The sequence below is a fragment of the Arvicola amphibius genome, chromosome 7 (assembly GCF_903992535.2).
Source record: "Arvicola amphibius chromosome 7, mArvAmp1.2, whole genome shotgun sequence".
In the NCBI taxonomy this organism is placed as follows: domain Eukaryota; kingdom Metazoa; phylum Chordata; class Mammalia; order Rodentia; family Cricetidae; genus Arvicola; species Arvicola amphibius.
In genome coordinates, this window is record NC_052053.1 from 52,919,837 (window position 1) to 52,947,143 (window position 27,307).

Genomic DNA, 27,307 nt, shown 5'->3' on the forward strand with positions numbered 1-27,307 from the left:
GGGGTCACCACCATAAAACTGTATTCAAAGGAGGACCTGTATTAAAGGTTGCAGCTTTAGGAAGGTTGAGAACCATGATGCAGAGTAACAGAACTGGTAGGATGATTCTGTTTAGAGAGAAAGGGGATTTATTAATGTGTCTCACAGGCTGTGGTTCAGCTAGTTTAACAATGGCTGTCTACCAATGGAAAGTCCGAGAATCCAATGGTGGTTTAGTTCACAAGTCCAGGTGTCTCAGCTGGTCTTCCGTGTACACTGGAATCCTGGAGAAGTGGGCTCTAATGTAAGTAAAGGCATGGACTTGCTAGCAAGGGCAAGAGCAAGCAGGCAGAGAGAGAGAGAGAGAGAGAGAGAGAGAGAGAGAGAGAGAGAGAGAGAGAGAGAGAGAGAGAGAGAGGAGAGGGCGATTGCTTCTTTCTTCCATGTGGCCCAGATTAAAGGTGGGTCTTCCCACCTCAAATGAGCCTGTTACCTAAAACCACCCAGTTTTAGTTAACTCTAGAGCCACTCTATCAAGAATCACACAAGGTGTGAGGAGGGCTGTTTCTCAGAAACTGGGCCTGCAGCTTCTACTTGCCCTGCAGGAATGGGGGAGGGCTCTCCCGTCCTTGACTGTGTCCCCTCAAAGAGTGGGAGAAGTTTTTCATTATATTCTTCATTATTCAAATTCTGCTACTGGGGAAGGGGTACAGCCCACCAGTTTAGGGGTTTGCTCTACATATTTGGGCTTGCAGTGGTACCAGGTAAGAAAATGCTAGAAGGTTCTACTTAAAGGCCTAGCTTTTTTGAACCATAGACTTAAAAAAGTTTATATTTTTTTCTTTTTAGGGAAGCTATGTGCAAACCTTTCTCTGATGGATTCCTCTCATGGCTCAAGCTAGATGAATTCCCAGCATGAGCCAAGACTTGGGTGCAGGAATGCAGGCTGGGAGTAACAGATTGAGGAGCAGGGCAACAGCCTTTACTCTTAAAAGAATCCAAAACCAGGGGCCAATTGGGTTGTAAAAGTGGGGCTGCTGTTTGCTCAACCTTTCTGACTTCCTTGCCTACACAAAGAATCCCAGAGAGAAAACCCAGCTTGCATGGTCTGTCCAAGGGCCAGATGCCTCTTCTTGTGTCTTCTATTGTCTTTTATCCAGAGCATCTCTGTAATAATACCCTACGGCTTTGGTGCTGCGTTCATTCCTGCTTAGATGACAATCTGTCTCTCTTTCAAGCAGTTTCCTGTGGGCAAAGGGGGCAGGACAGAGATGTCTCTGGATGCTGCTGGACACCTCCTGAGCAGGATAGAGATGTCTCTGGATGCTCCTGGACCCCCCCCCCCCCAGCAGGACAGAGATGTCTCTGGATGCTCCTGCACACCCCCTCAGCAGGACAGATATATCTCTGAATGCTCCTGGATACCCCTGAGCCTACCTCTTCCATGCAGTGGGGGCTCAGTTAATATTTATCAATAGGGATGGATTTGTCATCCTGAGAGGATCCAGGGACACTAGGAAAACATCGTTCTTGTATGTCTCATTTGCGGGCTTTCAAAACGTATTTAACAGACTTGTTTTTAAAAGAGCACTAAATGCTTTCTGAGGAGACCATTGTCTACCCTATTTCAGACCTATTCCTGTAATCTTTTTTGTGTGTATGTGTTGTGTACATGCTTGGTGTACATATGTCCTTATGTGCATGTATGTGTGTGGGAGTGCACAAGAGCCTGAGAAGGCCTGAGGCTGGTTGTGGTGAGGCAGAAATCACTCTTTGTCTCATTTATTTTGAGACGAGATCTCTCACTGAACCTGAGATCACTAATTTGTCTATGTGGTCAGCATGCCCCAGGGAGCCACTGTCTCCATTTCCCAGCGCCAACATCAGAGATGTGTGCGATTGTGCTCAGCTCTTTATGTGGGTCGTGGGGATCCAAACTTAAGTCCTCCTGCTACCACGGCAAGCATTTTACCAGCAGAGTCCCTGGGCCCTCAGTTACTACTCTCTGTAATTAGTGTCTGATTCACAGTCTTAGATCTCCAAAGAGGGCAGGCAGCTGCTCTCTGGACTCTGTTGGGATCAGAGCTTATGGGGAAGCTAGCTCCTGGTCCTGTCCTGCTTCTTCCCAGAGAACATGTCTGCACACAAGCACTCCTGAGCTGCCTTGGATCCCATCCAAGGACTCCCCTGGAAACCAGCCAGCATCGAGAGTGCCCCTGGGAAGGACACATCTATTGAGCAGCAGAAGCTGTGGCATGCAGGCATACACATGCTCATGTCTGCAGAAGACTCTGAAGGAAACTGGAAATCTCGAGTTTTCTGTGAAATATCTTGATTTCAAAAACACACCATAATCTAATCTATATGGGAAGTAGAAAAAGACAAGATATTCTGAGTAAATTGGGAGCGTGGAGATTATGGGAGAGGGTAGAAAGGGGATGGGAGAAGGGAGGGAGAGGGTAGAAGGGGAGAATGGAGGAAGGGGGTAGAAGGGGAAGGGGAGGAGGGGAGGGGAAGGTAAAAGAGGAGAGGGGAGGAAGGGAGAGGAGTGGAGAAAAATATATAGCACAATAAAAATAATAAAAAACACCATAAGAAAAGCCAAAACAAAACAAACAACCATAAAAACAAAGCCCCCCTCAAACCACATGAGACTGTCTATACTTCTTTTTTGTGGGCTCCTGTGTGTGGCCTCTGGCGTAGCCTGGCATTCCCATAAACATGTCCTGACTGAAGGTGTGAATATGGTGACATGCCACTCACCCAGGATGCGCTCATTCTCTGTGTGTGCCCAGATGTGCTTACATGACAGGGCCCACACTGAGGGAAGCAGGCAAAGCATCTTGTCTAAAGTACTGCCATTTTTGACTGCAGACTCCACATTAACAGTATGGTAAAACAAAGTTCAGATTCCCAAGCCTTAGGGGAGCTGAGAACTTTCCAATAGCTGACCTACCTCCTCCTTAAACCACACACAAAGTCATTATGCATCTCTACTTCTCTAGAAACATTATGTCTGTCCCTAACAACAGAAAGAACAAATGAATCTGATTGGTTCAACTGAAAGGCTCACATTGTGTATCGATTGACAATCTTGGAGCATTCAATGAAGTCCCAATTTCTATATCCTGATTGATGAAAATTGTAACTGTAACTTGGCAACAAATGTTTATAATTTTTGTAATAATATAATTTTTATAATATTTGCTTCAACTGGCATTCGGGGTCACAGTTTAGCTAAGCTCTGAGTCTGTTCTGCAGCCCTGATCCATCAGCTCCCTCCTCTTCCCTTCTCCTGTGCTGCTCTGCATTGAATCTCCTGTGCTGCTCTGCATTAAATCTTGCCTTGCTGCAACCTCTTGTGTCATCTTGGATTGATTCGGTGCCTCGGACCACAACACACTGAAAATTGACACATGCATGCTCTCTCCCAGGATACGGCCTTAATATGGACATTTCTCATCTAAGAAGAGTGAATGTCAAGGAAATGGCCAAGGTCAGTCAGTGGGTGGCTGGATTAGAACACAGGCAAAGCCAGGGTCGGTCAGTACCACTCAAGATTCTTCCCGGACACCCACACTGAGACTGCCTCATAGTTTGCTAAACCCCCATGAGTTTAGAGATTATATTTTATTTGATTATTGTTTCCAGCAGAACATAGAAATCATTCAATGAATAATGTGTGGGATTGTAGCCACGGTTCACACAAACACATGTCCAGACATGGCACACATAAACACACACGGCTCGTTATGCCCAAGAATGTGTGCACACCCTCATCTCTCACTTCCTAGGGCAATAGAGCCTAGGCTGGGTTATGCCAAGTTCTTCCTGCCAGCCTCCGCCAGCCTTGCCAGCCTTCACCAAGCGTTTCCTAGAAATCTTGATGGCTGTGGTGTTCTTTTTCTCTAACCCAGGAGACAAATCAGCAGTTTTATTTTTCAAAGTCGGGTTTTCATAAACCTGGAATCTTTCTATTTCTTTCCACTAGGAATTAGGACCTTGGCCTGGAGGTTACACTTGGAGCGCCCTCTGCCGGGCACCATCCTCCCCACCTAGTGGGCTCTTGCAGAGGGGAAGGAGTGCATCTCTCTCAGAATGGAGTGTGTAATCAAATGGGGGAAACCAAGTCGGACAGTTGCTGAGAAGGGGTGATGCTGGCATATATGTGCTCATCTAAGTGTGTGCCGATGTGTGCTACTAGTAGGTGGGCTTGTGTATGTGTGTATTTAAAAGTAAAACATAAAAGAAGAAAATAAAAGAAGAAATAACTCTCAAGAGTTCTGACTAAAAGTCCTCTACTTCTCCTAGGGGCCCTGAGTGGGGCTGATGTCAGGAGTTTGGGGACATCACCTAATTCAGCCTTGTTCTTCAGTGCCCATCATGTGTGATGGTGAGCAGACTGAGTCACAGAGAGACAGAGAGGGGTTGGGGATGCTTCTGGGTACCTGCCCACTGCTAATTATACCTGCAAAGGCTGCCATTTTCACCTTCTTCTCAAGTGGCTTCTTGAGGTAGGCAGCTTTGTTTCCACTTTAGAGATTAAGATCGAAAGGCCTCAAGGTGGGAGAGGGAAGGGAGAATCCTGGAGTCTGAAGCCAGCCCCCTGTCTTCTTGTCTCTTGGGTTTCCCCATTTGGCTCCAGGTCTGAATTCTGTGGAGTCCAGAGTGGAGTCTGAGATAAAGTACACCACAGTGCTCCATCTCAGAAATGGAAGTCCCTTGAGAGTGACTTTGCAGGGAGGTGGTGTTTCCAGCCATGGTGGGGTCCCCCACATCAGCTCTTGGAGCCAGGGCTTCAGCTGGGTCAGGTTCTAGAACCAGCAGGGGTACCAAGGCCCCTTAAGGAGCGGAGGTATCAGATCTAGACGTCTTTATAGATACTCAATTCCACTTTGCAGCTGTCCTGAAAAGAAAGCAGGTCTCGGGAGGTTTGGGGGTTGTTTTCAATTTTAATGGGTCCTGGTTAACGGTGCAAAGAAATGCAGACCGTGTTTCAGGGAGAGATAGTTGCTGCTCTCCCTGGCCTCCTGCCCTCTGTCCTGCTCAGAAGTCTGCAAACTTCTCACCTCAGGTAGGAAGGAACCTAAGACTCTCCCCTGTTTGCTTTTGGTCCCACCTGGCTTTGTCCTCACTTGTCTCATTTACACAAACATAAAAGACTGTCTGTCTCCCTTTGCCTTTGATGAGTCCCATCTGGACGACTTCAGTTCAGCACAGCTAAATCCTGGCCATTTTTTTAGCTGACAGACTGTTTTCCTGCATGTGTATTCAGGCCAGGGGTCAACTCAGGTGTTTCTCTGCAGTATCCAGCCACCTTGGGCTTTGAGGCTAGCTTGGGGTTTTGAATATTAGGCTAGGCTAGCTGGCCAGTGAGCTCCAGGGATGAATTCTCCTACCCACCTTCCTAGAGCTGGGATTACAAACACGTTCCACCACACCCCGCTTTGTAACAGGGGTACCAGAGATTTCACTCAGTTCTTCATGCTTACATGGCCAGTTCTGGTCATTCTTTAAAACCCACTCAGAGGTCACGTCTACGCAGCCTTCTCTCCAGACCCTGGCAGGAATTACCCTGCCTTGCACTCTGCTCACAGGATCTGTAGTAGGTAGAACAGGCTGAGGAACTACTGGGGTCACCTCCAATTCCACCATATAGGCATGCACCTGTGTTTGTGTGTACGTGTGTGTGCATGAGTGTGCATGTACTTTGTGCAGCTTTTTCATCCTGTCCCAAGAGCCCTGAGATGATTGGCTCTCAGAAAACTGAGGTTAATTGGGAGTTGTGCTAAATAAAGCTAGAGACCAAATATGCTTCTCAAGTCAAGAAAGGGAAGTTCTCTGGAGTTTACTCATAGTTAAACATGGCAATGGTGGTTTAAAGAGTAGAGGTTGGGTGGACACTCTCTCATAGGAGGGAAAGGCTGGGAGGCGAACACCCACTTAGACAAGAAGACAGAGGGAAAAGGCTCCGCTCTCATCTGAGCCCCCTCTGTTCTTGGTCAGACACACAGGAGAAGTCCTCTTAGGTCTACCTGACACACTGGCCAGTGGATCTGAGAGTCCCAGAAGTGAGCAATGCAATTTAGGGCAGTGCTCAAGTGAGGACAAGAAGTTTTACAGATTGATATAGGGAGAAATCTGAAAACCCCACGGACAAGCCCACACAACCGCAATCAAAGCTCTCGGGAGCCATCTTAGAAAGTTCTGGTCAAGGAGGACTTCTGTGCTGGCCTCCACCTCTCCTCCATACCCATCTCTCTAGCCCCAGGCAGGGCAGCAGAAGAGTCTGAACACACTGCTGTTGGAACTCAGGCAGAAGAGGCTGGGATCGTAAATTACATGTCACACATTTAAAATTTATCACCATAATTAACAGCAAGGAAGTCAATGCAGAAAGGTGAGAAGGGAGGTCTTTAGGCCAAAAGCATCCGCTGTGATTTAACCTCCAGCTACAGGACCCACTAGCAGCTGGCCTTAGCAGGAGGAACACAAAGATTGTGTTTCAAATCAAGCTTGGAATCTTCCTTTTGTATGGGCCTGAAAACTGAGTATTATTTGCTGGTGTGTATGACCATAGAACTTCCTACTTCCAAAGGCTGATCGAAATAGTCATAAGATATTCAAGACTTCAAAAGAAGGTAGAAACAGAACTTTCTTCCTTCTGAATGCTCTTACAGGCATTGAGGGGAGATGTGGATTCACGAGTATATGCAGTGAGTTTTATTTGCTTAATGTAGGGATTACGTTTGTTTCACACTGTGAAATGAATCTTCTAACTGGGGGTGTGTGCTTCTGTCCTGCTGATCTGACAGCTAAGAGCATGTGCTTGCCTTAGTCTAAGCCACTTAGCCCTCAGAACCAAACTCAGCTGGGTACCCGGCGTCTGGCCCCCTTCTTCTGGGGGCCCCGCTGTCTTCATGTTGAGGAGTTCCACAACCACATGCTTGTGTAGAAAGTTCTATGACAACCAGTTCCTGACCTGATGTTCTGCTAAGTGACACAGACTAAAATTCATATCTGCCCTGCTGCAGATCCTGTGCTCAGGACAGAGAGAGGAACTGGGCAAGACCCCATCCTGAAGAGGCTTACGGGGATGACAAACTACAGGGCAGGACAAACTGCTTAAAGGGAAGGACAAATGCTGTACTTGGGTACCAGGTAAAAATGACGGCAAGAGGTTTCACTCCACAATGGGGTGGCGGAATCCTGGGGAGGACGGCCAATGGTGTACTGTTAGCTTATGGCATGTCAACTGGACACAAACTGGGATCACTCCTGAAGAGGGAGCCTCAGTTGTCTGTATCAGATTGGCCTGTGGGCAGTCAGTAGGGAATGCCCAGTCCACTGTGGGTAGTGACACCCCTTGGCAGGTGGTCCTGCACTATGTAAGAAAGCAGGCTGAGCAAGCCAGGGGGAGCAGGCTAGTAAGCAGCACCCTTCCATGGTTCCTGCCTCTGCTTTTGCTTGAGTTCCAGCCCCGATTGTGATGGGAGAGGGTAAGCCAAATAAACCCTTTCCTCCCCCGCAGTTTGCTTTTGGTTATGGTGTTTATCACAGCAATAGAGAACAAATGAGGACACGTGGCCAACAATCCAGACACGTGGCCAACAATCCAGCTGTGTGGGTACTCACACAGCTTCTGCTGGACCCTGGCTAGCCGACAATCCTGCCACATGGGTACTCACACAGCCTCTGCTGGACTCTGGCTAGCTAACAATCCGGCCACGTGGATACTCACACGGCCTCTGCTGGACTCTGGCTAGCCGACAATCGGGCCACGTGGGTACTCACACAGCCTGTGTTGGACTCTGGCTAGCCAACAGTCTGGCCATGTGGTTACTCACACAGTTTCTGCTGGACCCTGGCTAGTTAACAATCCTGCCACGTGGGTACTCACACAGCCTCTGCTGGACTCTGGCTAGCTAACAATCCGGCCATGTGGGTACTCACACAGCCTCTGCTGGACTCTGGCTAGCCAAGACCCTGGGAAGCTGTCAGCAAGATTGATAACCCAAGCGTCCCCACCATCTTCCTTCCCCAGGCCTTTCTTGCCACCTGAAAACAGCAATGTCAAAGAAGAGAATCCCTGTGGAGTTCTCCGGGAAGATGTGCAGGGAAGCACTGAGCCACAGCCTTCTGTGATGCTCTCTAGATACACAGTCCTGGGTCACATGGGTCCCCTCAACTTCTTGCGAAGGTAGTGACATCTCCCTTCTCACCAAGTGGCCGGTGTGCGCATGCTTGTACATGCTGGGTAAACAAGCTAATTAGACAACAATTAGTATGAGTGAACATTTTATTCACTGTTCTCTACAAGGTAAGGGGGCTTAAGACCTTTGGGGGTGGATGATAGATGGCTGAGAGGTGGCCTTAATTATGACATGGTCTGTCTAGATCTAAGCATCTATGTTGGGTGGGTGGGACATTCCCTTAAAACTCTGCACCCTTCTGTACAAACAGGTCTGCCACACCAGCTGTTGGTGGTGACCTGTGCCTGCCTCGTTGTTCTTGGATCTTCCTACCCATTTTTGTAGAACATGGTCCCTCACCTTCCTGATAACCCTTCCTAGCATGATTTGCTCAGGACCTTGAACCAAAGAGGCTCTACAGGAGGCCCTCCTCCTCTGCGCTGGTTTATTCTAGCCAGTGCATGAGGAGGTGAGCATCTCTGTAGTCACTTTGTGAGTGCACATTGTGTGTGTACTCGGGCCTCTGCACAGGACACCATTCCCCTGGACCGTGGCTGCCAAGAGCTGCTCCATCGCATCCACTGGGTCATCCGTATCTATTGCCCCTGAAAGCTGATCTACTTTCATTTCTGTTGCTTTGATACAATACCCTGAGAACACATAACTCAGGGGAGGAAGGGACTTATTAGAAGACAGTTCCGGGTTGCAGCCCATAATTGTAAGGAAGTGGAGGCAGAGAGTTAAAGCATCACATGCACAGCCAAGAGGAAGGACACACGGATGTGTCCATGCTGCTTCCTTGATTCCATCACTCATACACAGTGCTGGGGCTCTGCCTAGGGGACGGTGCCATCCACGAGGGGCTGGATCTTCCTCTGTCAATTAACAATCAGGACAACTCCCCACAGACATGCCCACAGGCCACGCCATCTAGATAATTCCTCAGTTGGGTTTTTTCCCAGGAGATTCTAGGTTGTGCCAAGTTGACAGTTAAAACCTAACCCACACAATAGCCCGGGGTTTGCCATGGTCCCTGCTGCATCCTTGGTGTATGGCACTACAGAGAGGTAGAAGTTGCAGCCCCGTCGGGCCCCACATAAGGAGAACCAGCAATCTCCTTAAACTTCGATGCCCCTACAATATTCCTGGAAACTTGTGAAAATATGGTTTCCAGTGACTGTCTGGTGAGAACCTAGACTCTGTACCCTTAGCGAGCTGTGTGACATGCCTGCTGCCAGACAGGGAATGTGATTTAGGGGCACAGGCCAAGGGCACAGCTGCATCGACTAAAGGGAGAAAAGCTATCAGGGAAACCAGGGATGTGGAAGATTATTTTTAAAATAGTGGCACTTCTCCAATCGTCATGTTTGTGTGTATCTGTGTGTAGCATTCATGCATGTATACTATGGATACATATGCACATGTGTGTATCTGACTGTGGAGGCTTGATGAAGCTAACGCTGGTGTCTTCCTCAGTGGCTTTCTTTTATTTAGTGAGGCAGGGTCTCTTAATTAAACTCAAATCAAGTCCTAGCCATTCTAGCTAGACAGCTAGCCCTGGGAATCGCCTGTCTCTGCTCGGAGTACAGGTGGCCACCTGTCTGACTGACTTTCATGCAATTTGGAGATCTGTCCCCATGCTTGTGTGACAAGTACTCTATGCACAGAGCCATCTGTGGGGGATTGGTTGGAAATGTCCCCATGGGCCCACAGGGAGTGATACCATTAGGTGTGGCCTGTTGGAGTGTCACTGGGAGTAGACATTGAGGTTTCAAGTGCTCAAGCCAGGTCCACTGTCTCTCTCTTCCTGCTGCCTGCCAATCCAGATGCAGAACTCTCAGCTCCCTCTTCAGCACCATGCCTGCCTGCACACTGCCATGTTCCCCACCATAATGATAATGGGCGGAACCTCTGAACTGTAAGCCAGTCTGTGATCCAGATCTCAAGGTGGGAGAGCACACTTTTAATGTGGGAGACACTTTCTGCGCCTACTTCTTCAGGATTCTAGCACGTGCAGAAGCCCAGCTGAGACATCCACCTTCGTGGGACTGATCAGCTACTAGATTCTTGGACTTTCCATTCACAGCTAACCTGTAGTCATTCTAGTAAATTCCTATAGATATACATATTCATTCTACACGTTCCATGGCTCTGGAGAACCCTGACTAATACACGGCCCCAGTTAAATGGTTTCCTTTATAAGAGTTGCAGTGGTCATGCTGTCTTCACAGCAATAGAAACCCTAATGAAGACGCTGTATCTCTGGGCCTATAAATTTTAAAAGCATAGTCCAGTTTCTATACTATCTCAGCACGAAGATGCTGTGGGCGGTTTCAATGTGAAGTGTCCCCTACAGGCTCCCGTGGCTGTGCTTGTGGTTCCCAGGCAGTGTTGTTTGGGAAGGTGGTGGGATCTTTGAGGAGTGGTGACTTACAGGAAGAAGCGGGTCACTGGGGGCGGGCCTTGAGGTTTTGTCGCTCAGTCCCACTTCCTGTTCTCTTTCTGCTTCCTGACCAGCCCACCTCATTCTCCTGCTGCCATGTTGCCCCACTGTGACAGACTGTGCCTCTTTGGAACTGTGAGCCACAGTGTACTCTTCTCCCTAGCTGCTTTGCTCGGGTATTTTACAGCAGCAACATGTAAAGGAACTAAGACTGGCCGACTGCTTGTTTTTGTTCTACAGCCGAAATGCTCTTCACTCTCTTTTTAAAGCTTTATTATTTATTTGTTTATTTATTATGCATGAGTGTTTTGTCAGCACGTATGTGCACCAACTGAAGTTAGAAGAGGGTGTCAGCTTCCCCGGACTGGAGTTACAGATGGTTCCGAGCCACCACGTAGGTGCTGGAATTGAGCTAAGGTCCTCTGCAAGAGTAGCCCGTGCTCCTAATTGCTGAGCCGTCTCCCCAGCCCTTCCCATCTCTTTGATCTGTTCATCCCCACGCAGATCTGTAAGTGGCCTGGAGAGACCTATTACGTCTTTTGCAAAAGAGAAGGGAGGTATAGAGAGGAGGTGAAGCCGGGCAGCCAGCCATGGTCACTGCTACCCGGCTGTCACATAAGCAGTTTCTAATCTTTGCAGCTGGCAGCTGGTAGGGCCGAGAAGGCCACTTTCACTTTATGGGTGTGGTTCTAGGACTTTCCCAGGACTACACAGATAAGCAGAAGTTACGCAGCAGTAGAATTGGGGTTCCTTTGTACTGGGCTCGTGGGGACCCTTCTTCTGATTCATGGTTCGGTATCTCACTTCTTCATACCGTTTCCGCAGAGTAGCCCCTCCTCCTTTCTGTTACTAAGTCTGTCACCAGCAGAGGAGAGGAGAGGAGAGCTGGCACTGTGACTCTGATTCTGTTGGGGAGTCCTGGGTTCCTTATGCTACCGGTGCAGTGGGGAGGGGCTGATCACAGGCCTTCTGGAAAAATGGTGAATGTTAACAGTTATTACTGGAAGTTTTTTGCTTCTTTAGTTTGTCACCCGTGGCATGCCAGGAAACATTTTACTAGTGAACCAGGAGTACATTGGTTACCTTTTAACTGCTGTGGAAAACACCCGACGAAAGCCACATGAAGGAAGGGAGACTGTCATGACTCAGATTTTGAGGGTGCAGCCCATAGCAGTGAGGGGGACGGGGTGGCAGGAACATAAGGCCGCTGGTCCACCTGTAGTAGGGACACACAGAGACGGGTGCTTAGCTCACCTTTTCCTTCTTATTCTGTGCAGGACCCTGTCCTGGGGGTGTACCACCTACCTTTAGGGTGACCCTTCCCACCTCATTGAACCAATAAAGAAACCCCTTAAGGTCTGTTCAGAGTCCTGCAGTCTAAGCTGACACACTGTCAAGTTGACAAGTCACTAACCACCATGAGACACTTTTATTGCTGCCCATTTCGTAAGTGTTGTCTGTTACAGAAATCTTTCAACTGGGAATTGTTAACACTTCTGTTTTTCAGTTGTGAGAATGGAGAGCTAAAGAAGGTTAAATGTTCCTCATTATTAAGTGTCTCTCACAGGTGCAAGGACACTGGACAATACCAAGGCCTGACCCCTCCTTGCCCGTGCAATATTCCTGACTCTGCTTGGTCACCTCCAGTGCTGGGAGCTTGGTCCCACCTAGAGAGTTCTATGGTACCTTTGAAAAGTTCTGGCTGTATGAACATGCCTTCGCACAGGGGGCCCAGAATGATTTCTCTGTACTTTGTTTGCCTGCATGGTTGAAGAGCAGTGGGCCCAGTCAGAGGCCTTGGATGTGTGTTCTGGCCTTCCACTTCTCAGCACCATAAGCTCCAGGCGCGCGCATGCGCGCTCATGCACATGTTAACACCTGTATTGGAGGCCAGAAGAAAACTTCAAATGTCTTTCCTTTGGTGGTGTCCACCTTTTTAAACTTTTGAGACAGAGTCTCTCGCTGTCCTTAAACTCACCAAGCTGTCTAGGCTGATGACTGCTCAGAGAGCTCGCCAAGACCTACCTGTTGAGTAGCATTGGGCTTAGAAGCGTATGCCAGCTAGCTGGTTAAAAAAACGTAGGTTTAGAGGCTCGAACTCAGTTCTCATGCTTGCAAGGCAAGAATCTTATCAACTGAACTCTCTCCAGCCCCGTAAAGAAGCGATTCATCTTCCTATTAAACTTAAAGATCACGTGTCTGTTAATGTGTTCCCGTCATGCTATCTGCATTTAATGAGTTTTGAGAGTAGGAAAAGTCCGCAGAAAGTTAACCCAGAGTTGTTTTGTGTCCTTAGGAACCTTCAGATTTGGCTGTTAAATAGTCAGCTTTTGAGACAGGTTTTCCCTGCTGAGTGGTCTCTAGTTGGTGGCTTTTATTTTACTCCTTACTCTTTGCTCTTTAACTCGTTTGGCTCTGACACCCAGTGCCTAAATAATCACTCATGTGGAGGCTTATTCTAACTTATTCTTTTTTTTTTATTTTTTTTTATTTTTATTTTTTTTTTGGTTTTTCGAGACAGGGTTTCTCTGTGGCTTTGGAGCCTGTCCTGGAACTAGCTCTTGTAGACCAGGCTGGTCTCGAACTCACAGAGATCCGCCTGCCTCTGCCTCCCGAGTGCTGGGATTAAAGGCGTGCGCCACCACCGCCCGGCTATTCTAACTTATTCTATCTTATTCTTTCTTATTCTATCTTATTCTGTCTTATTCTATCTTAGGAATGCTCAGCCTTTGCTTGACTCGCAGCCAGCTTTTCTTAAATCACCCCATCTAACTTTTGCCACTGGGCTTTTCCCTTTTCTTACTTCTGTATTGTAATTTCACTCTTACTCTGTGGCTGGCTGTGTAGCTGTGTGGTTGTGTGGCTGTGTAGCTGGATGGCTGTGTGGCTGTGTGGTTGTGTGGCTGTGTAGCTGGATGGCTGTGTGGTTGTGTGGCTGTGTAGCTGTGTGGTTGTGTGGCTGTGTAGCTGGATGGCTGTGTGGTTGTGTGGCTGTGTAGCTGGATGGCTGTGTGGCTGTGTAGCTGGGTGGCTGTGTGGCTGTGTGGTTGTGTGGCTGTGTGGTTGTGTAGCTGAGAGGCTGTGTGGTTGGACGGCTGTGTGGCTGTGTAGCTGTGTGGTTGTGTGGCTGTGTGGCTGGGTGGCTGTGTAGCTGTGTGGTTGTGTAGCTGTGTGGCTGGGTGGCTGTGTAGCTGTGTGGCTGTGTAGCTAGGTGGCTGTGTAGCTGGGTGGCTGTGTAGCTGTGTGGTTGTGTGGCTGTGTGGCTGGGTGGCTGTGTAGCTGTGTGGTTGTGTAGCTGTGTGGCTGGGTGGCTGTGTAGCTGTGTGGTTGTGTGTCTGTGTGGCTGGGTGGCTGTGTAGCTGTGTGGTTGTGTGGCTGTGTGGCTGGGTGGCTGTGTAGCTGGGTGGCTGTGTAGCTGGGTGGCTGGGTGGCTGTGTAGCTGGGTGACTGTCCCCTGGAATCCTCATCTCCTTGTTCTATCTTGCTCCCTTCTTGTTTCTCCTCCTTATACTCTCTGCCTGCCTATCCCTGCTCCTGCCTCACTATTGGCCGTTCATCTCTTTATTAGACCATCAGGTGTTGTTGGCAAGCAAAGAATCACAGCTGCACAGAGTTAAACAAAACAATGCACCTTTACATCTTTAAACAAATATTTCACAGCATAAACAAATGTTAACACACCTTAAAATAATATTCTACAACAGAGTTCCCTGCACGGACTTTTAGGAGCGTCTCTGAAACAGTATGCATGTGTGTGTGTGTGTGTGTGTGTGTGTGTGTGTGAGAGAGAGAGAGAGAGAGAGAGAGAGAGAGAGAGAGAGAGAGAGAGAGAGAGAGAGAGAGAGAGAGAGAGAGAAAAGGGCCCTTGACATCGATGTTGGCTTTGGTTTCTGGGGAATTGGGGTGGTGCTTGAGGCCAAGCTAAGAGTGTTCTTTGTGTATCACACCACAGAATGTCAAGGCCAGGCAAAATGCATGAGGATAAGAGAAAAGCTCCTCTATGATCATGTTTGAGTAGAGGAAAAAAGTAGGAACAAACCACAAAAAATGACTGCGTTCCCTTTTCTAGCCAATGGTTTTCTTTATTCTTTCCCTCCCTCCCTCCCTCCCTCCCTCCCTCTCTCCCTCCCTCCCTCCCTCCCTCCCTCCTTCCCTCCCTCCCTCCCTTTCTTCCTTCTTCCTTCCTTCCCTCCCAACTGTAAGAGAGTCAAGATGCCTCTTATAGGGTTTCCCCTATGTCCAGCCCAGAGCAGAGCTCTGCTTCCTTGAAGTCTCCCCAAATAATCTACCACAGCACAAATCCCAGAGTCTTTTCTAACACCCTCTTACCAAGAAGGCTCATGCCCTCGCCCCCTGCCCCATTATGTTTTTTTCCCTCGGCAAAGTCAACAAATTCTGCTCAATTACAAGTGTTTGTGGTTGAGCTGACCACATGGTCTATAGCTTTAGATGCAGAAGAGAGTGTGAATGTGACCGGGAAAGTCCCAGAACCCAGGTTGGCCTGTTCCCTCTTTAAATTCATGACTGGAATCTTCCAGTGGGCTCCTCCTGTGGAGAGACGGTGCATTGGCACACCTGTGGTCTGTTCAGAGTCCCTCTTTCTAAACCGTCACTCTCCTTGTGAGCCTCAGTTGGTCCTGCCCATCTGGAGTCTCACATGATCTTCTGCTGGTTTCTGAGAGGAACTATCTTAGCACATTAGCTTACCGGTCAGCTTCTGCCTCACACACCCTGCCTCCTGCTGGCCAAGGAAGGCTATGCTGCTGATCGAGGGTCAAATCCAGGTTGCTGCACTCACACCCATTCCCATTGTTCTTTATTCCTACCTGCATTTGTATTACTAGAGAAATGAGCAGCTGCCACAGAGGCCATGTGACCTGGAATGCTTGATGTGTCTACAGAGGCTTGAATCCAGTCATGGCAAAGATGAGCAAGCAATATACTTATAGATTGAATCCACCCTTCCATGCCTCCTCCTTTGGAAGACAAGGTCAGAGACTCATCAGATGGGTGAGGGTGGTTGTCCAGAGAGTTCCTGTAAACCCACCTGTCCCCACCTGCCCCGCACTGGGGTCACCAGTGTGTTCCATTACTCCTAGTTTTTACAGACTCTGGGAATTGGACTTTCCTGACTTCTCTAGCTCCCCAGCCTAAGATGAACTTCTTACATCTCAACTGATAATCTGTCAAATTGGCTTTTCCTTGAGAAAATCTAACCTCTACTTAATATTTTTCCTTAGAGTTACTTCTGGACACACCTATGGCAAAAGATTCTAAGCCAGGATTGGCAATACTACTTCTGTTTTCCCAGGACCTCCTCTTGTAGAGCTCTAACCTGGAAACTGTGGATGTTCTGGTCATCCTCTGGGGTGACTTGCTTGTCTGTCTCCCCTCTGCTTTGCAGAACCTCCTGCCTCTTCACCTCTCCAGGTCCCTGTGGGACAATTCTGTATTCTGTCAGTTATGTTTTAAATAAATGTTGATTGGCCAGTAGCCAGGCAGGAAGTATAGGCAGGACAACCAGACAGGAAGTAGAGGTGGGTCAATGAGAACAGGAGAATTCTGGGAAGGAGGAAGCCCATTCCTCTGCAGTTCTGTCCAGACACTGAAGAAGCAGAATGTGACCTGCCCCCGCTGAAAAAGGTATCGAGCCATGTGGCTAACATAGATAAGAATAATGGGCTATATAAGTTTTAAGAGTTAGTAAGAAGCCTGAGCTAATGGGCCAATCAGTTTATAACTTATGGAGACCTCTGTGTGATTTTCTTTGGGACTTACTGGCTGTGGGAACTGGGCAGGACAGAAACCCCAACAAGCAGGCCCTCATGTTACAGGTCCCTACAACCATCTCTAGGAAGCTCTGGACACCTTCATTTCTCTTCACATTTACAGACAGACATATATACCTCACTGCATTGCAAACATGCATTTGGCTTTGTCTCCTGTTTCTCATCATAAGATTATCAGATAAACTTAGTGCTTTCCACAGAGGTGACTAGAATATTCAGACCCCTTGTTTTCCAGTCTATCAGGGAGATTAAGGGAGCCTAATCTACCAATGAGGGGCAAAACCTATCCTAGAACTTGGATCTTCACGTTCTTCATCGTGAATAAGAAACCCACAAGCAAGAGCTTCCTGAATCCCTGTCAAGTTCTGGGCTTTGTGCCAGGCCCTGGAAATAAAGGGGAATGGAGTGGTTGCAGATCGGGCCCACGAACAGCTCATAATGGACTCAGGGTGATAACATGCTGCACAATTCTATATGATAAAATCCTGGCAGGTGTACAGGTGCCTTGGAAGAGAGGTGAGTCAGGATTTGGCCTATTTTGGAGTGTCATAAAATGTGATTAATAAGGTGTGCTCAGGAGACACAGGCAGGAGGAGGTATGCTTGGGAGACCCAGGCAGGAGGAGGTGTGCTCGGGAGACACAGGCAGGAGGAGGTGTGCTTGGGAGACACAGACAGGAGGAGGTGTGCTCAGGAGGCACAGGGGAGGAGGAGGTGTGCTCGGGAGGCACAGGACAGAAGGGCTATCAACAATTCAGTGGCATTTATGGCTTAAGCTGGTCACTGGTCTGGCGTATCTGTCATCACACTTGGAAGACCCATAGCTCGGACACTGTGTCTTGGAAGCAGACACCCCCCCCACACACACCCCTTTTGTTCAGCAGGAAGAGGCGGGAGCCGTCTGCAGATGTGCTTCACTGGATGCCCTCCACTCTCACTTGGCATCTTAGTCACATGCTGTGCAGCTTGGCATCTTTCTGGCTTTGACACCAAGAAGTCCTTAGTTCCTAGAAGTAGAAAAGTCCCTGCTATTGATGAGACAAGCTGTGAGGCCTCAGATAGTTTTATTGACTTGGTAGAAGGCAGATTCCTTTTGTCCTTTTTACCATGACATCAACTGACCTATTTACACATTTCTTATGTTAACTCACTGGGGCTAGATAGCCTATGCTTAAGAAACTCTGGTTATATTTTCCTTACATTTTAGAAAATCAGCCAGGGCAAGCCGTGGGCTGTGCAGGGGTGTGGACCTGGGACACTATTTGGTTTTTATTTCTGCTTCTGCCTCACACTAGGCTGGGGAATTACTTCATGTTTTGGAGCCTCCATTTTGGCAGCTGTAAAATGTGAATATTGATCATCCATATACTCGGAGCGTTTCCTGAGACACAGAATGCAGATATCTAGGAGAATGCTTTTGCAAGACCTAACGTGCTCCACACAGTGTATAAAGCACAAACTTAGGACGCCAGAGAAAGTAGTCTGGGCCAGAATGACAGTCTCCAGGGTCTTAGCTTCCCTTCACTGGGTTTTTGCACTTGGGTCTGCCTTCTGGTAGAGCAATTACTGGCAAGAGTGAGTTCCTGGGGAAATGGATATGTGCCAAGAGAGGGAGGAAGGTGTGCGTGTGTGGGAGAACAGAGGCTTTCCTATCAGGGGCACAGAGAGCTGCAGAGGGGAGCCAGCAGTGAGCAACTCTTCTGCCTTCCCAGGAGCTGAGGGCTCTGAGTGTGGCCTTCGGGGGTCAAGGTTCTCTATTGCCATGTCCCCCTCTCTCTGTGTGCCTGAAGCTGAGCCAGCATGAAATGACAGTTTTTAATGCACTTGAGTGCAAGGTCAAGTTTTCGTGGCCAGTTTCCGCCCTTGCTGTTTTCCTGTCAAGTAAAGGCTATTTTTACAGGGTGCTGCATTTCAGGGTCTCTGAACAGCATGTTCTTTGGTCCCAATAATCACTCCCAACCGCCGAATTCAGTGTGGTTCTCTTTATTGGTGCCGATGCCCTATGACCTTGGGGCCGTCTTCATGGCCCCACAAGGCTGTTATTTCACAAAGGTCATAACTTCAACTTGCGCCTTACTAAAGAGAAAGTGCAGGGAATTTTAGGATAAGTTTCCAAGGAAGCATGGCTTCCGGGGGAAGAAAACGCCACCAACGTGGTCCAAGGGGAAAGCGACACAGCAGAATTTCCTCAGGCGCTTTCACAGCCGCTCAAAAAGATGTCTTCAGCAAACTCTTCCAGATTAGCTACAAACTCCGGACATGATGGACACTTTGTGTCTGTGGGCCAGTATTCAATCCAGGTGGAGGAGTCCAGAGGGTAGATGTACCTGTTAAGGCAAAATGGAAACAGGGTTGGTGATGGTGGCCACAGGCAGAGGCATGTGCGTGTGGTGTGTGTATGAGTGTATAAATGTGGGATGTGTACTGTGTAGTGTGTATAAGTGTATGGTGTGTGTATGAATGAGTGTGTGTATGTGGTATGTGTATGAGTGTTTGTGTGTGAGTGTACATGGTGTGTGTGAATGTGTGTATGTGGTATGTGTATGAGTGTGTGTGAGTATACATGGTGTGTGTGTGTGTGAATATGTGTATGCGGTATGTGTATGAGTGTTTGTGTGTGAGTGTACATGGTGTGTGTGTGAATGTGTGTATGTGGTACGTGTATGAGTGTGTGTGAGTATACATGGTGTGTGTGTGTGAATGTGTGTATGCGGTATGTGTATGAGTGTTTGTGTGTGACTGTACGTGGTGTGTGTGTGTGTGTGTGTGTGTGAATGTGTAGTGTAGGAGTGAGTGTCTATACTTGTGTGCAGGCACTTGTAGAAGCCAGATGTCAGCTTTGGGTGCTATTCCTCAGACACTGTCTACATTTATCCTTTTAAAGACAAAACCTCTTACTGGCCTAGAACTTGCCAAAAGGGTGTGGTGGCCTGCCCTGCAAACCCCAGGGTTCCACCTGTCTCTGTCTCTGCAGCACTGAGATCTCAAGTGTGTACCACCATGCCTGGTTTTTGTTTATTATTATTTTATGTGTGTGGGTGTTTTGTCTGCCTGGATGTTTGTGCACCACATGTGATGCCTGGTACCTGCAGAGACCAGACGAGAGCATTAGTTCCTCTGCAATTAGAGTTACAGATGGTGGTGCAGGGAATTGAACTGGGGCCTCTGGAACAACAGCCAGGGCTCTCAAGCACTGAGCTGCCTCTCCAGCTCCGAATGCCTGTTTTGCTTTTTTACATTTTTTTTTAGTGTGGGTTCTGGTCATTGATCTCAGTTCCTCATGCTCACACAGCAAGCGCTTCACAGACAACGCTGTCGTCTCCGCCCCCAGCCCCACTCTGTGCAGGTGATAAGGCGTGTCTTAACGTTCTCTCTATGCTAGGGACTTTGCACACTGAGGGAGCTGGCGGGTGGCCGGGATGTGGACCTGCGCTCTCAGTTCCTCATCAGGCTGCCTCACTTGGATGGCTGAGCTCTCAGCCAAGGCTGCAGGTGCTGTGGAATCCCACATACTTCGTTCGTACTCAGAATGCTTTGTGGGCTGAACTTGAGGCATCGCAGGCTGGAGTGCGAGAGTAGTGGAGAAAGAGCGACGCCCGGGTTGGAGAAGAGGCCGGGCTGCGAATGCTGGTGACTCACTTGAAACTGAAGTTGTGCTTGATTTGCAGAGCCTCTTTGCCCATGACGAGGTACTGCTTCCCCTTCACCAGAGCGGCGTTGCCACAGCTCATCTTTCTAATGAAGGTGATTTCAGAGTCCTTCTCAGCAGCGGCTTCCCCTGAGAGACACGGATGGAAGGTTAGCATAGTCACATTTTAATGCTGCGTCATGAACTCTCTTGAGCTGCCCAGTTCCTGTGGCCATGAAATCAAACACTGGTGGAGAGAGGCACTACCCCTGTGGTTGAGACCACAGTCAGGCTTTCTGGGTTAAACCCCACAAGTGCTACTTCCCGCTGTATGGCTCTGCTTACCGATTTATGAGCCCTCTAGTAAGGGCTCACTCAGTCCCCTCATCTGAATATGACGATATTTCTGCAGAACTACTAGGAACGCTAAATGGGCTAACATATGAAAAGTTCTGAGGGCAAAGTAAGAGTCGTTCGGTGTTACTATTTCTCATGGATCCAGGATGACTGTTCAACAGTTGTGCAGTATTTATGTCCACGTGCTATGTTCATAATTAGGGGCAAATTTGGTAGCTGGCAATGGTCAGCTTTCTAGAAAAGCGTGTGATGTGAAATGCTGGCAAGTTTTGTGGAAGATAACTTTTGGATTCCTAAAGGACTCAGAAGTAGCCAGGGCGTGTTGCTTCTACCCAGAAGGCAATCTTCTCCATGTTTAGCCTGCTGAGTTTCACGTATGTTTAAGCCCACTTCACTTCTTACAATATCAGCCAAGCCCTGCTTGGTCCTTTGCTATAATAGTAACAGAGATTGACTCAGGGTCTTGAACTTGTTAGGGAAGCATTCTACCACCAAGCTATCCCCAGCCCCTCCCTTGCCTCTTTTATATCTCTACACCTTAATTCATCTAATCTCCCCCTCCCCTCCCCTTTCCTCTTCCTCCCTCTGCCAAGGATCTTCCGACATCATGACAGAATTTACAAAGCTACACATCAGTAAAAACATATTACTATTGTAGACTTAAGGTCCTACTTATTGCAGAATTTATATTTACTCAAATGAGAAATTGGCTGTTTGGAGATATCAACAAGGCAATATAAGCTTAAGCTACTTAATCAACGATTATTTCATTTTAGGTGTGTTCTAAGGGTCAGCAAGCTGACTCAGCAGGGAACGGTACTCAGCTCCAAGCCTGATGACCTAAGTTCAAGGCTCAGATGTTACACGGTGGAAGGAGAGCACCAACTCCTGCAAGTCGTCCTCTGACTTCCCCATGTATGTCACATATACACACACATGCGCAAATGAATGTGATAAAATGTGTTTTAAGAAACTTAAATGGAACACAAAAGCTAACGATGGTTATGTTGACACAGCATTTGCTGAAATCTGTGACAAGAGAATTCAATGAGAAATAGAAACTTCATGAGGGTGAAACCCTGTGACGGTTTTCAAGTCATTGTCCCCATGTCTGACGCCGCCTGGCCTCCATGTCCGATGCAGTCCCTGGCCCCCACGTCCGACGCAGACCCTGGCACCCACGTCTGACGCAGACCCTGGCTCCCATGTCCAACACAGTGTCTGGCACCCACATCCGACACAGTGTCTGACTGGTACGATGCACTAAATGCTGAGGTGGGGAGAGCAGATCTCACCTGTTTTGTAAATATCCAGAAGAGTCGCAGTGTATTTGACAAAAACGTTTTCTTCAGTGGTGGATGTGATCCTAACTTTATAAGCTGGTAAAAACAAAATAGGACAAAATGAGGCAACTCCTACTGAACACCACCAGTGCTACCTCCAGGAGAAGCCAGGGCTTGTCATCGGAGGAGGAACGTGGGTGGCAGGTATCAGGGCACCCTGGGGTGCAGCTCAGTTATTTCATGGATCTTCCCAAACCCCTCAGCCAATTAACAGATTAGAAAAAAGAAGTGAAGAAGAATTCAAAGGAAGGAAATGAAGTTCCTTCGGATAACAGAAATTGATTCTGCAGATCATGACAGCAGCAGCAGCAGGACCAGGGTCACTCCATTCCTGTCATTATGTCCCTTGTGGCCTTGGGCAAACGTTTAACCTCCTTGAGCCTCAGTTTCTTCACTGGAAATAGTGACGGTGGTTTGATGCTGTAGATCAGTGGTTCTCAGCCTTCCTAAGGCTGAGACCGTCTAATACAGTTCTCAAGTTGTGGTGACTCCAACCATAAAATTATTTTAAAAATTAATAAAATTTTTTAATTTTTCTACTGTTATGAATCATAATGTACATATCTGATATTCAACCTGTGACCCACAGGTTGAGAACTCCTGCTCTAAAGGGTCCTTATGAAACTCATGTTTGGGCTGAGTGTGAGATGTCCTCTGTATCATCATGTGTTTGGGGCTGGAGAGATGGCTCAGAGGTTCAGAGCACTGGCTGCTCTTCCAGAGGTCCTGAGTTCAATTCCCAGCCACCACATGGTGGCTCACAACCATCTGTAATGAGATCTGGCGCCCTCTTCTGGAGTGCAGTATATGCATCCAGAACACTGTATACATAATAAATAAGTCCTTTAATAAAATAAAAAGATCATGTGTTTGAATGGTTGTTTCCCAGTTGGTTGGAAAGATTGTGGAACCTTTAAGAAATGAAGCCCTTGTGGAAGAAGCAGTCACTAGAGGTGGGCCCTACAGCTTTATAGACAAGGCTCACTTCCTGTTCCCTCTCAGTTTCCTGAGTAAAGATGCAATGTGCCTTCCCTGCTGCGGTCATGTCTTCTCACCACGGTGGGGATAACAAGCCACACGAAGCTTTTCTCCCTACATTTGTCATGGTATTTTATTGCAGCAATGGAAAAGGAACTAAGATGTCCAGCGAAAAACCACAAATAAAACATACAAAAAAGCCAAACCAGCTGTGTGTGTGTTTAAACTGGAAAGAACAGTCTCCTGAAAGAATTTGAAAATAATAGTATATAATATTAGCCCCCCCACAAAACACCCCAAACGCAAACCAGAAACATCTGAAAATAGACACAAGGAATGGTAGGCAGGCAGACGCTCCCCGTACCACAATGGGCAGCATCTGACTCCAAAGATAAAGGAGCGACTTATTTAGTTTTTTTCCCTCCCTCCCTCCCTCCCTCCCTCCCTCCCTCCCTCCCTCCCTCTCTCCTTCCCTCCCTTCCTTTCTTCTTTTTCCTCCATACTGGAGTTGTAGATAGTTACAGACAACTATGTGGGTGCTGGGAATTGAACCTGGGTCCTCTGGAAGAGCAGCTAGTACTCTAACCCCCAAGTCAATTTTTTTAGTTATTTAGTTTTCTACTGCAGTGATAAGATACATGGATCAAAGCTACTCAGAAGGAAGAGTTTATTTGTGGACTATGACTTCAGTGTTAGGACCCATGATAACAGAGCAAAGGCATGGAGACAGAACCGCTTGTATCTTGACCCTCCAGAGAGAGAGAGAGAACCTCGGAATAAATGGACTTTGGGAACTCTGAAGCCTGTCCCCAGTGACATACCTCCTTCCCAAACAGGTCTACCAACTAAGGACCAAGTTTTCAAATGTATGGAGTCTATGAAGGTCATTCTCATTTAAATCACCAGAAGGGTTTAATTCTCTCAGGGACTTGCTACAGCCTCTAGCCATCCTTGTGAACTTAGATCTGAGCTCTGGATAATGAGAAATGAGGAGAACCCCAAGCACAGACAGCAACTCTGTACATATCAAAAATTATTTAGTAGCCCCCTACTCTACTGTCTCCACTGGAAGAACCCATTGCTGAGATCCTAAGACTCTATGGACTTCCTTCCTTCCTTCCTTCCTTCCTTCCTTCCTTCCTTCCTTCCTTCCTGCTTGCCTTTGTGGTATGGGATTTCCCTCTGTATGCTGTGAATATTTTATTACCATTGGTTAATAAAGAAGCTACTTTGGCCTATGGGCAGGGCAGAATAGAGATAGGCAGGAAAACTAAACTGAATGCTGGGAGAAAGAAGGCAGAGTCAGGCAGATGCCATGTAGCTGCCAAAGGAGAAAGATGCCAGAAACTTACCGGTAGGCCACAGCCTCTTGGTGGTATACAGATTAATAGAAATGGGTTAATTTAAGATGTAAGAGCTAGCTAGGAATATGCCTAAGCTATTGGCCAAACAGTATTGTAGTTTCTGTGTGATTGTTCGGGTCTTGGCAGCCAGGAAATGAACGTGCAGTTTCTGACTATACCTTCATTCCTTCCTTTCTTGTTATTTTTAAATTTGGTATGTATGGTGGGGGGTGCGTTAGCACACACAAATGCAGTTGCTCATGGAGGACAGACATCTTGGATCACTGGAGAGGGAATTATAGGAGGTTGGCAGCTGTCCAGCATGGGTGTCTATGGGCGAACATTACATATGCCTAACCACTGAGCCGTTCCTTAGGCCCCAACTTCTGTGGTTTTTTTCAAATGTTTTCTTGGAATAAGTGTAGTACATCTTTTGAGAAGGACCTGGTAGGGGAAATGTTTTGCTGGACGCTTGTCTCTCTGATTATCTTTAATGGAAAAATCATACTTCTTTGCTGAATACCATATAACTTTGTACCTTAATGCTGAAATTTGATGACATTTTCCTTCATGGGACTCAAAGAAATGTTCTATCCACACAATGCCACTAACATGCAGTGTTCCATATTTCCATATTTCTATATGAACACATATGATGAAATTTCATGTTTAAGTCTTGTTGAATGTCTGCACTTACCATATGCAATCTCTGGTTTACACGCTGTTTCTTTCCTTTTGTCTGCAGAGATAGACAGGTCCAGCTCTGCCTGCAGCTGCCCACAGTCAGCTAGATTGTGTGGAGAGTGGGTGACAGGTTAGTGGACAGAAGGGGCGCTCTCTGTATGAATCTCCCATGAGCCCTGAGACAAGCTGGGATCCTTTCTTACAAATGTCAGATTCCTAAGACCTGTCCATTTTCTTCTCTTTAATGGAGTGAAACATTATATAAGGCAAAAGTTAAACCAGCCAACCAAGGCCTTAAATGCAGACTTATTATTATGTGGTTGTTAATTCCACAGCCAGCTCATCAGAAAAGCACACCCTTCCTGTGAAGGAAGCAAGCAGGGAGTAGCTTTCCATTTTAGGAATCTAATGAAATGCAAAATGATGATTTGATTGTAGCTATAAGGTGATACAACAAGGACCTAAGAGGCATAAAAACAAGAAGTAACCCAAAACAACAAAACAAACACAAATAAACAAATCATACTAGATGGGCAAACCAATCAAAACCAAAACCAACCTAAACTCACAGAGAAACCATGCTGATTTCTGATGAGCTTTGGTAAGTTCCCAAAAGGGCCTTTGATTTCAAAGAGACAGAATTCTGTCACTTGGAGAAGTGACAGAAAATCCCATTAACTAGAATTAAAAGACAGAGAGGAAGTCTTAGTGGCCTACCCAGTATCTTTGTTATCTTTGATTATGGTCCTTTGATGAGAAAAAATTAGGTGAAAGCAAAAAGGAAACGACATTATGTCCACCCAGGACACTCAGCAGTTGTATGGATGGAGTTTCTGCTCTTGTATAGGGTCCTACCAGGTCCCACCAGGTCCCACCAGGTCCCACCAGGGTTCCACCAGGGTCCCACCAGGTCCCACCAGGTCCCACCAGGGTTCCACCAGGTCCCACCAGGTCTTACCAGAATCCCACTAGGGTTCCACCAGGTCTCACCCGGCTCCCACCAGGGTCCCACCAGGGTCCCATCAGGGTCCCACCAGGTCCCACCAGGTCTCACCCGGGTCCCACCAGGTCCCACCAGGTCCCACCAGGGTCCCACCAGGGTCCCACCAGGTCTCACCCGGGTCCCACCAGGTCCCACCAGGTCCTACCAGGTCCCACCAGGGTCCCACCAGGGTCCCACCAGGGTCCCACCAGATCTTACCAGGGTCCCACCAGGGTCCCACCAGGTCCTACCAGGGTCCCACCAGGGTCCCACCAGGTCTTACCAGGGTCCCACCCGGGTCCCACCCGGGTCCCACCAGGGTTCCACCAGGTCCCACCAGGTCTTACCAGAATCCCACTAGGGTTCCACCAGGTCTCACCCGGGTCCCACCAAGGTCCCACCAGGGTCCCATCAGGGTCCCACCAGGTCCCACCAGGTCTCACCAGGGTCCCACCAGGTCCCACCAGGGTCCCACCAGGGTCCCACCAGGTCTCACCTGGGTCCCACCAGGTCCCACCAGGTCCTACCAGGTCCCACCAGGGTCCCACCAGGGTCCCACCAGATCTTACCAGGGTCCCACCAGGGTCCCACCAGGTCCTACCAGGGTCCCACCAGGGTCCCACCAGGTCTTACCCGGGTCCCACCCAGGTCCCACCAGGTCTTACCAGGGTCCCACCAGGGTCCCACCAGGTCCCACCAGGGTCCCACCAGGGTCCCACCAGGTCTTACCAGGGTCCCACCAGGTCCCACTAGGATCCCACCAGGGTCCCACCAGGGTTCCACCAGGGTCCCACCAGGGTCCCACCAGGTCCCACCAGGTCCCACCAGGGTCCCACCAGGGTCCCACTAGGGTCCCACTAGGGTCCCACCAGGTCCCACCAGGTCCCACCAGGTCCCACCAGGGTGTTTGGGAGCTGTAAGGAAGAGGCCTAGGGAATCATTACTTTTCAGTCAGCTAAGATTATATATCTACTTCTAAGAAACTATGGCTTGGCTAAACAGTGTTCCAAGCATCCCTTCAGACAGGGACAGGCAGTGTAAGATACGTCACCTTCCACACATTGGCATGCTGCTCCTTCACAAACTCTCTGGAGTCTGCTGTCAGAGGTGCTATAGAACATGGTGCACTGCTTGTCTGTGGAAACGGAGACACGGTTACAAGAAGTGGCTGGGCTGATACTGAATCTCCTACAAGGGGCTTCAGAGACTGTCTGTGCCAACTGGCTGTCCCAGAAGGGTCCCTGTCCCCACAGAACCCTCCTAACTCTACTTGGTTATTTTGGCTCCATGCTTGGAATTTTACTGTTCAATACTCATTTCTTAGAACGAAAGTGCTCCCAAGAATGAGAGAAAAGTAAATTATATTACTTCAGGATCTTTTGAGGGAATTACAACTACTTAGGCTAGAGGAGTGAACACTTACATATGAGACATGTGATATATACATACACACATACACATATATGCATATATATGAGAAGAGGGACTAGATATGTTCTATGTGATCTCAGAAGGTAAAGCCAAGGTCAGTGTTTGTTCCATGTAAGGGTTTTCTAAATGAACACAACTGCCCAAGTGGATGAAAAGCTG

General features: G+C 48.0%; 1 protein-coding gene across 1 annotated transcript in view; it reads right to left on the bottom strand.

Moving 5' to 3' along the window:
• Positions 1-18,369: 18,369 nt before the first annotated feature.
• Positions 18,370-27,307, bottom strand: part of LOC119818482 (complement C5-like) — a 98,715-nt gene continuing 89,777 nt past the window's right edge. Inside the window, exons 37-41 of the mRNA XM_038335894.1 lie at positions 26,769-26,852; positions 24,749-24,838; positions 21,683-21,766; positions 20,042-20,180; positions 18,370-18,729 (exon numbers count right to left, since the gene is read on the bottom strand). Coding sequence (XP_038191822.1) covers positions 18,591-18,729; positions 20,042-20,180; positions 21,683-21,766; positions 24,749-24,838; positions 26,769-26,852 — 536 coding nt within the window. The 3' untranslated portion in view covers positions 18,370-18,590. The remainder of the gene's footprint in view (positions 18,730-20,041; positions 20,181-21,682; positions 21,767-24,748; positions 24,839-26,768; positions 26,853-27,307) is intronic.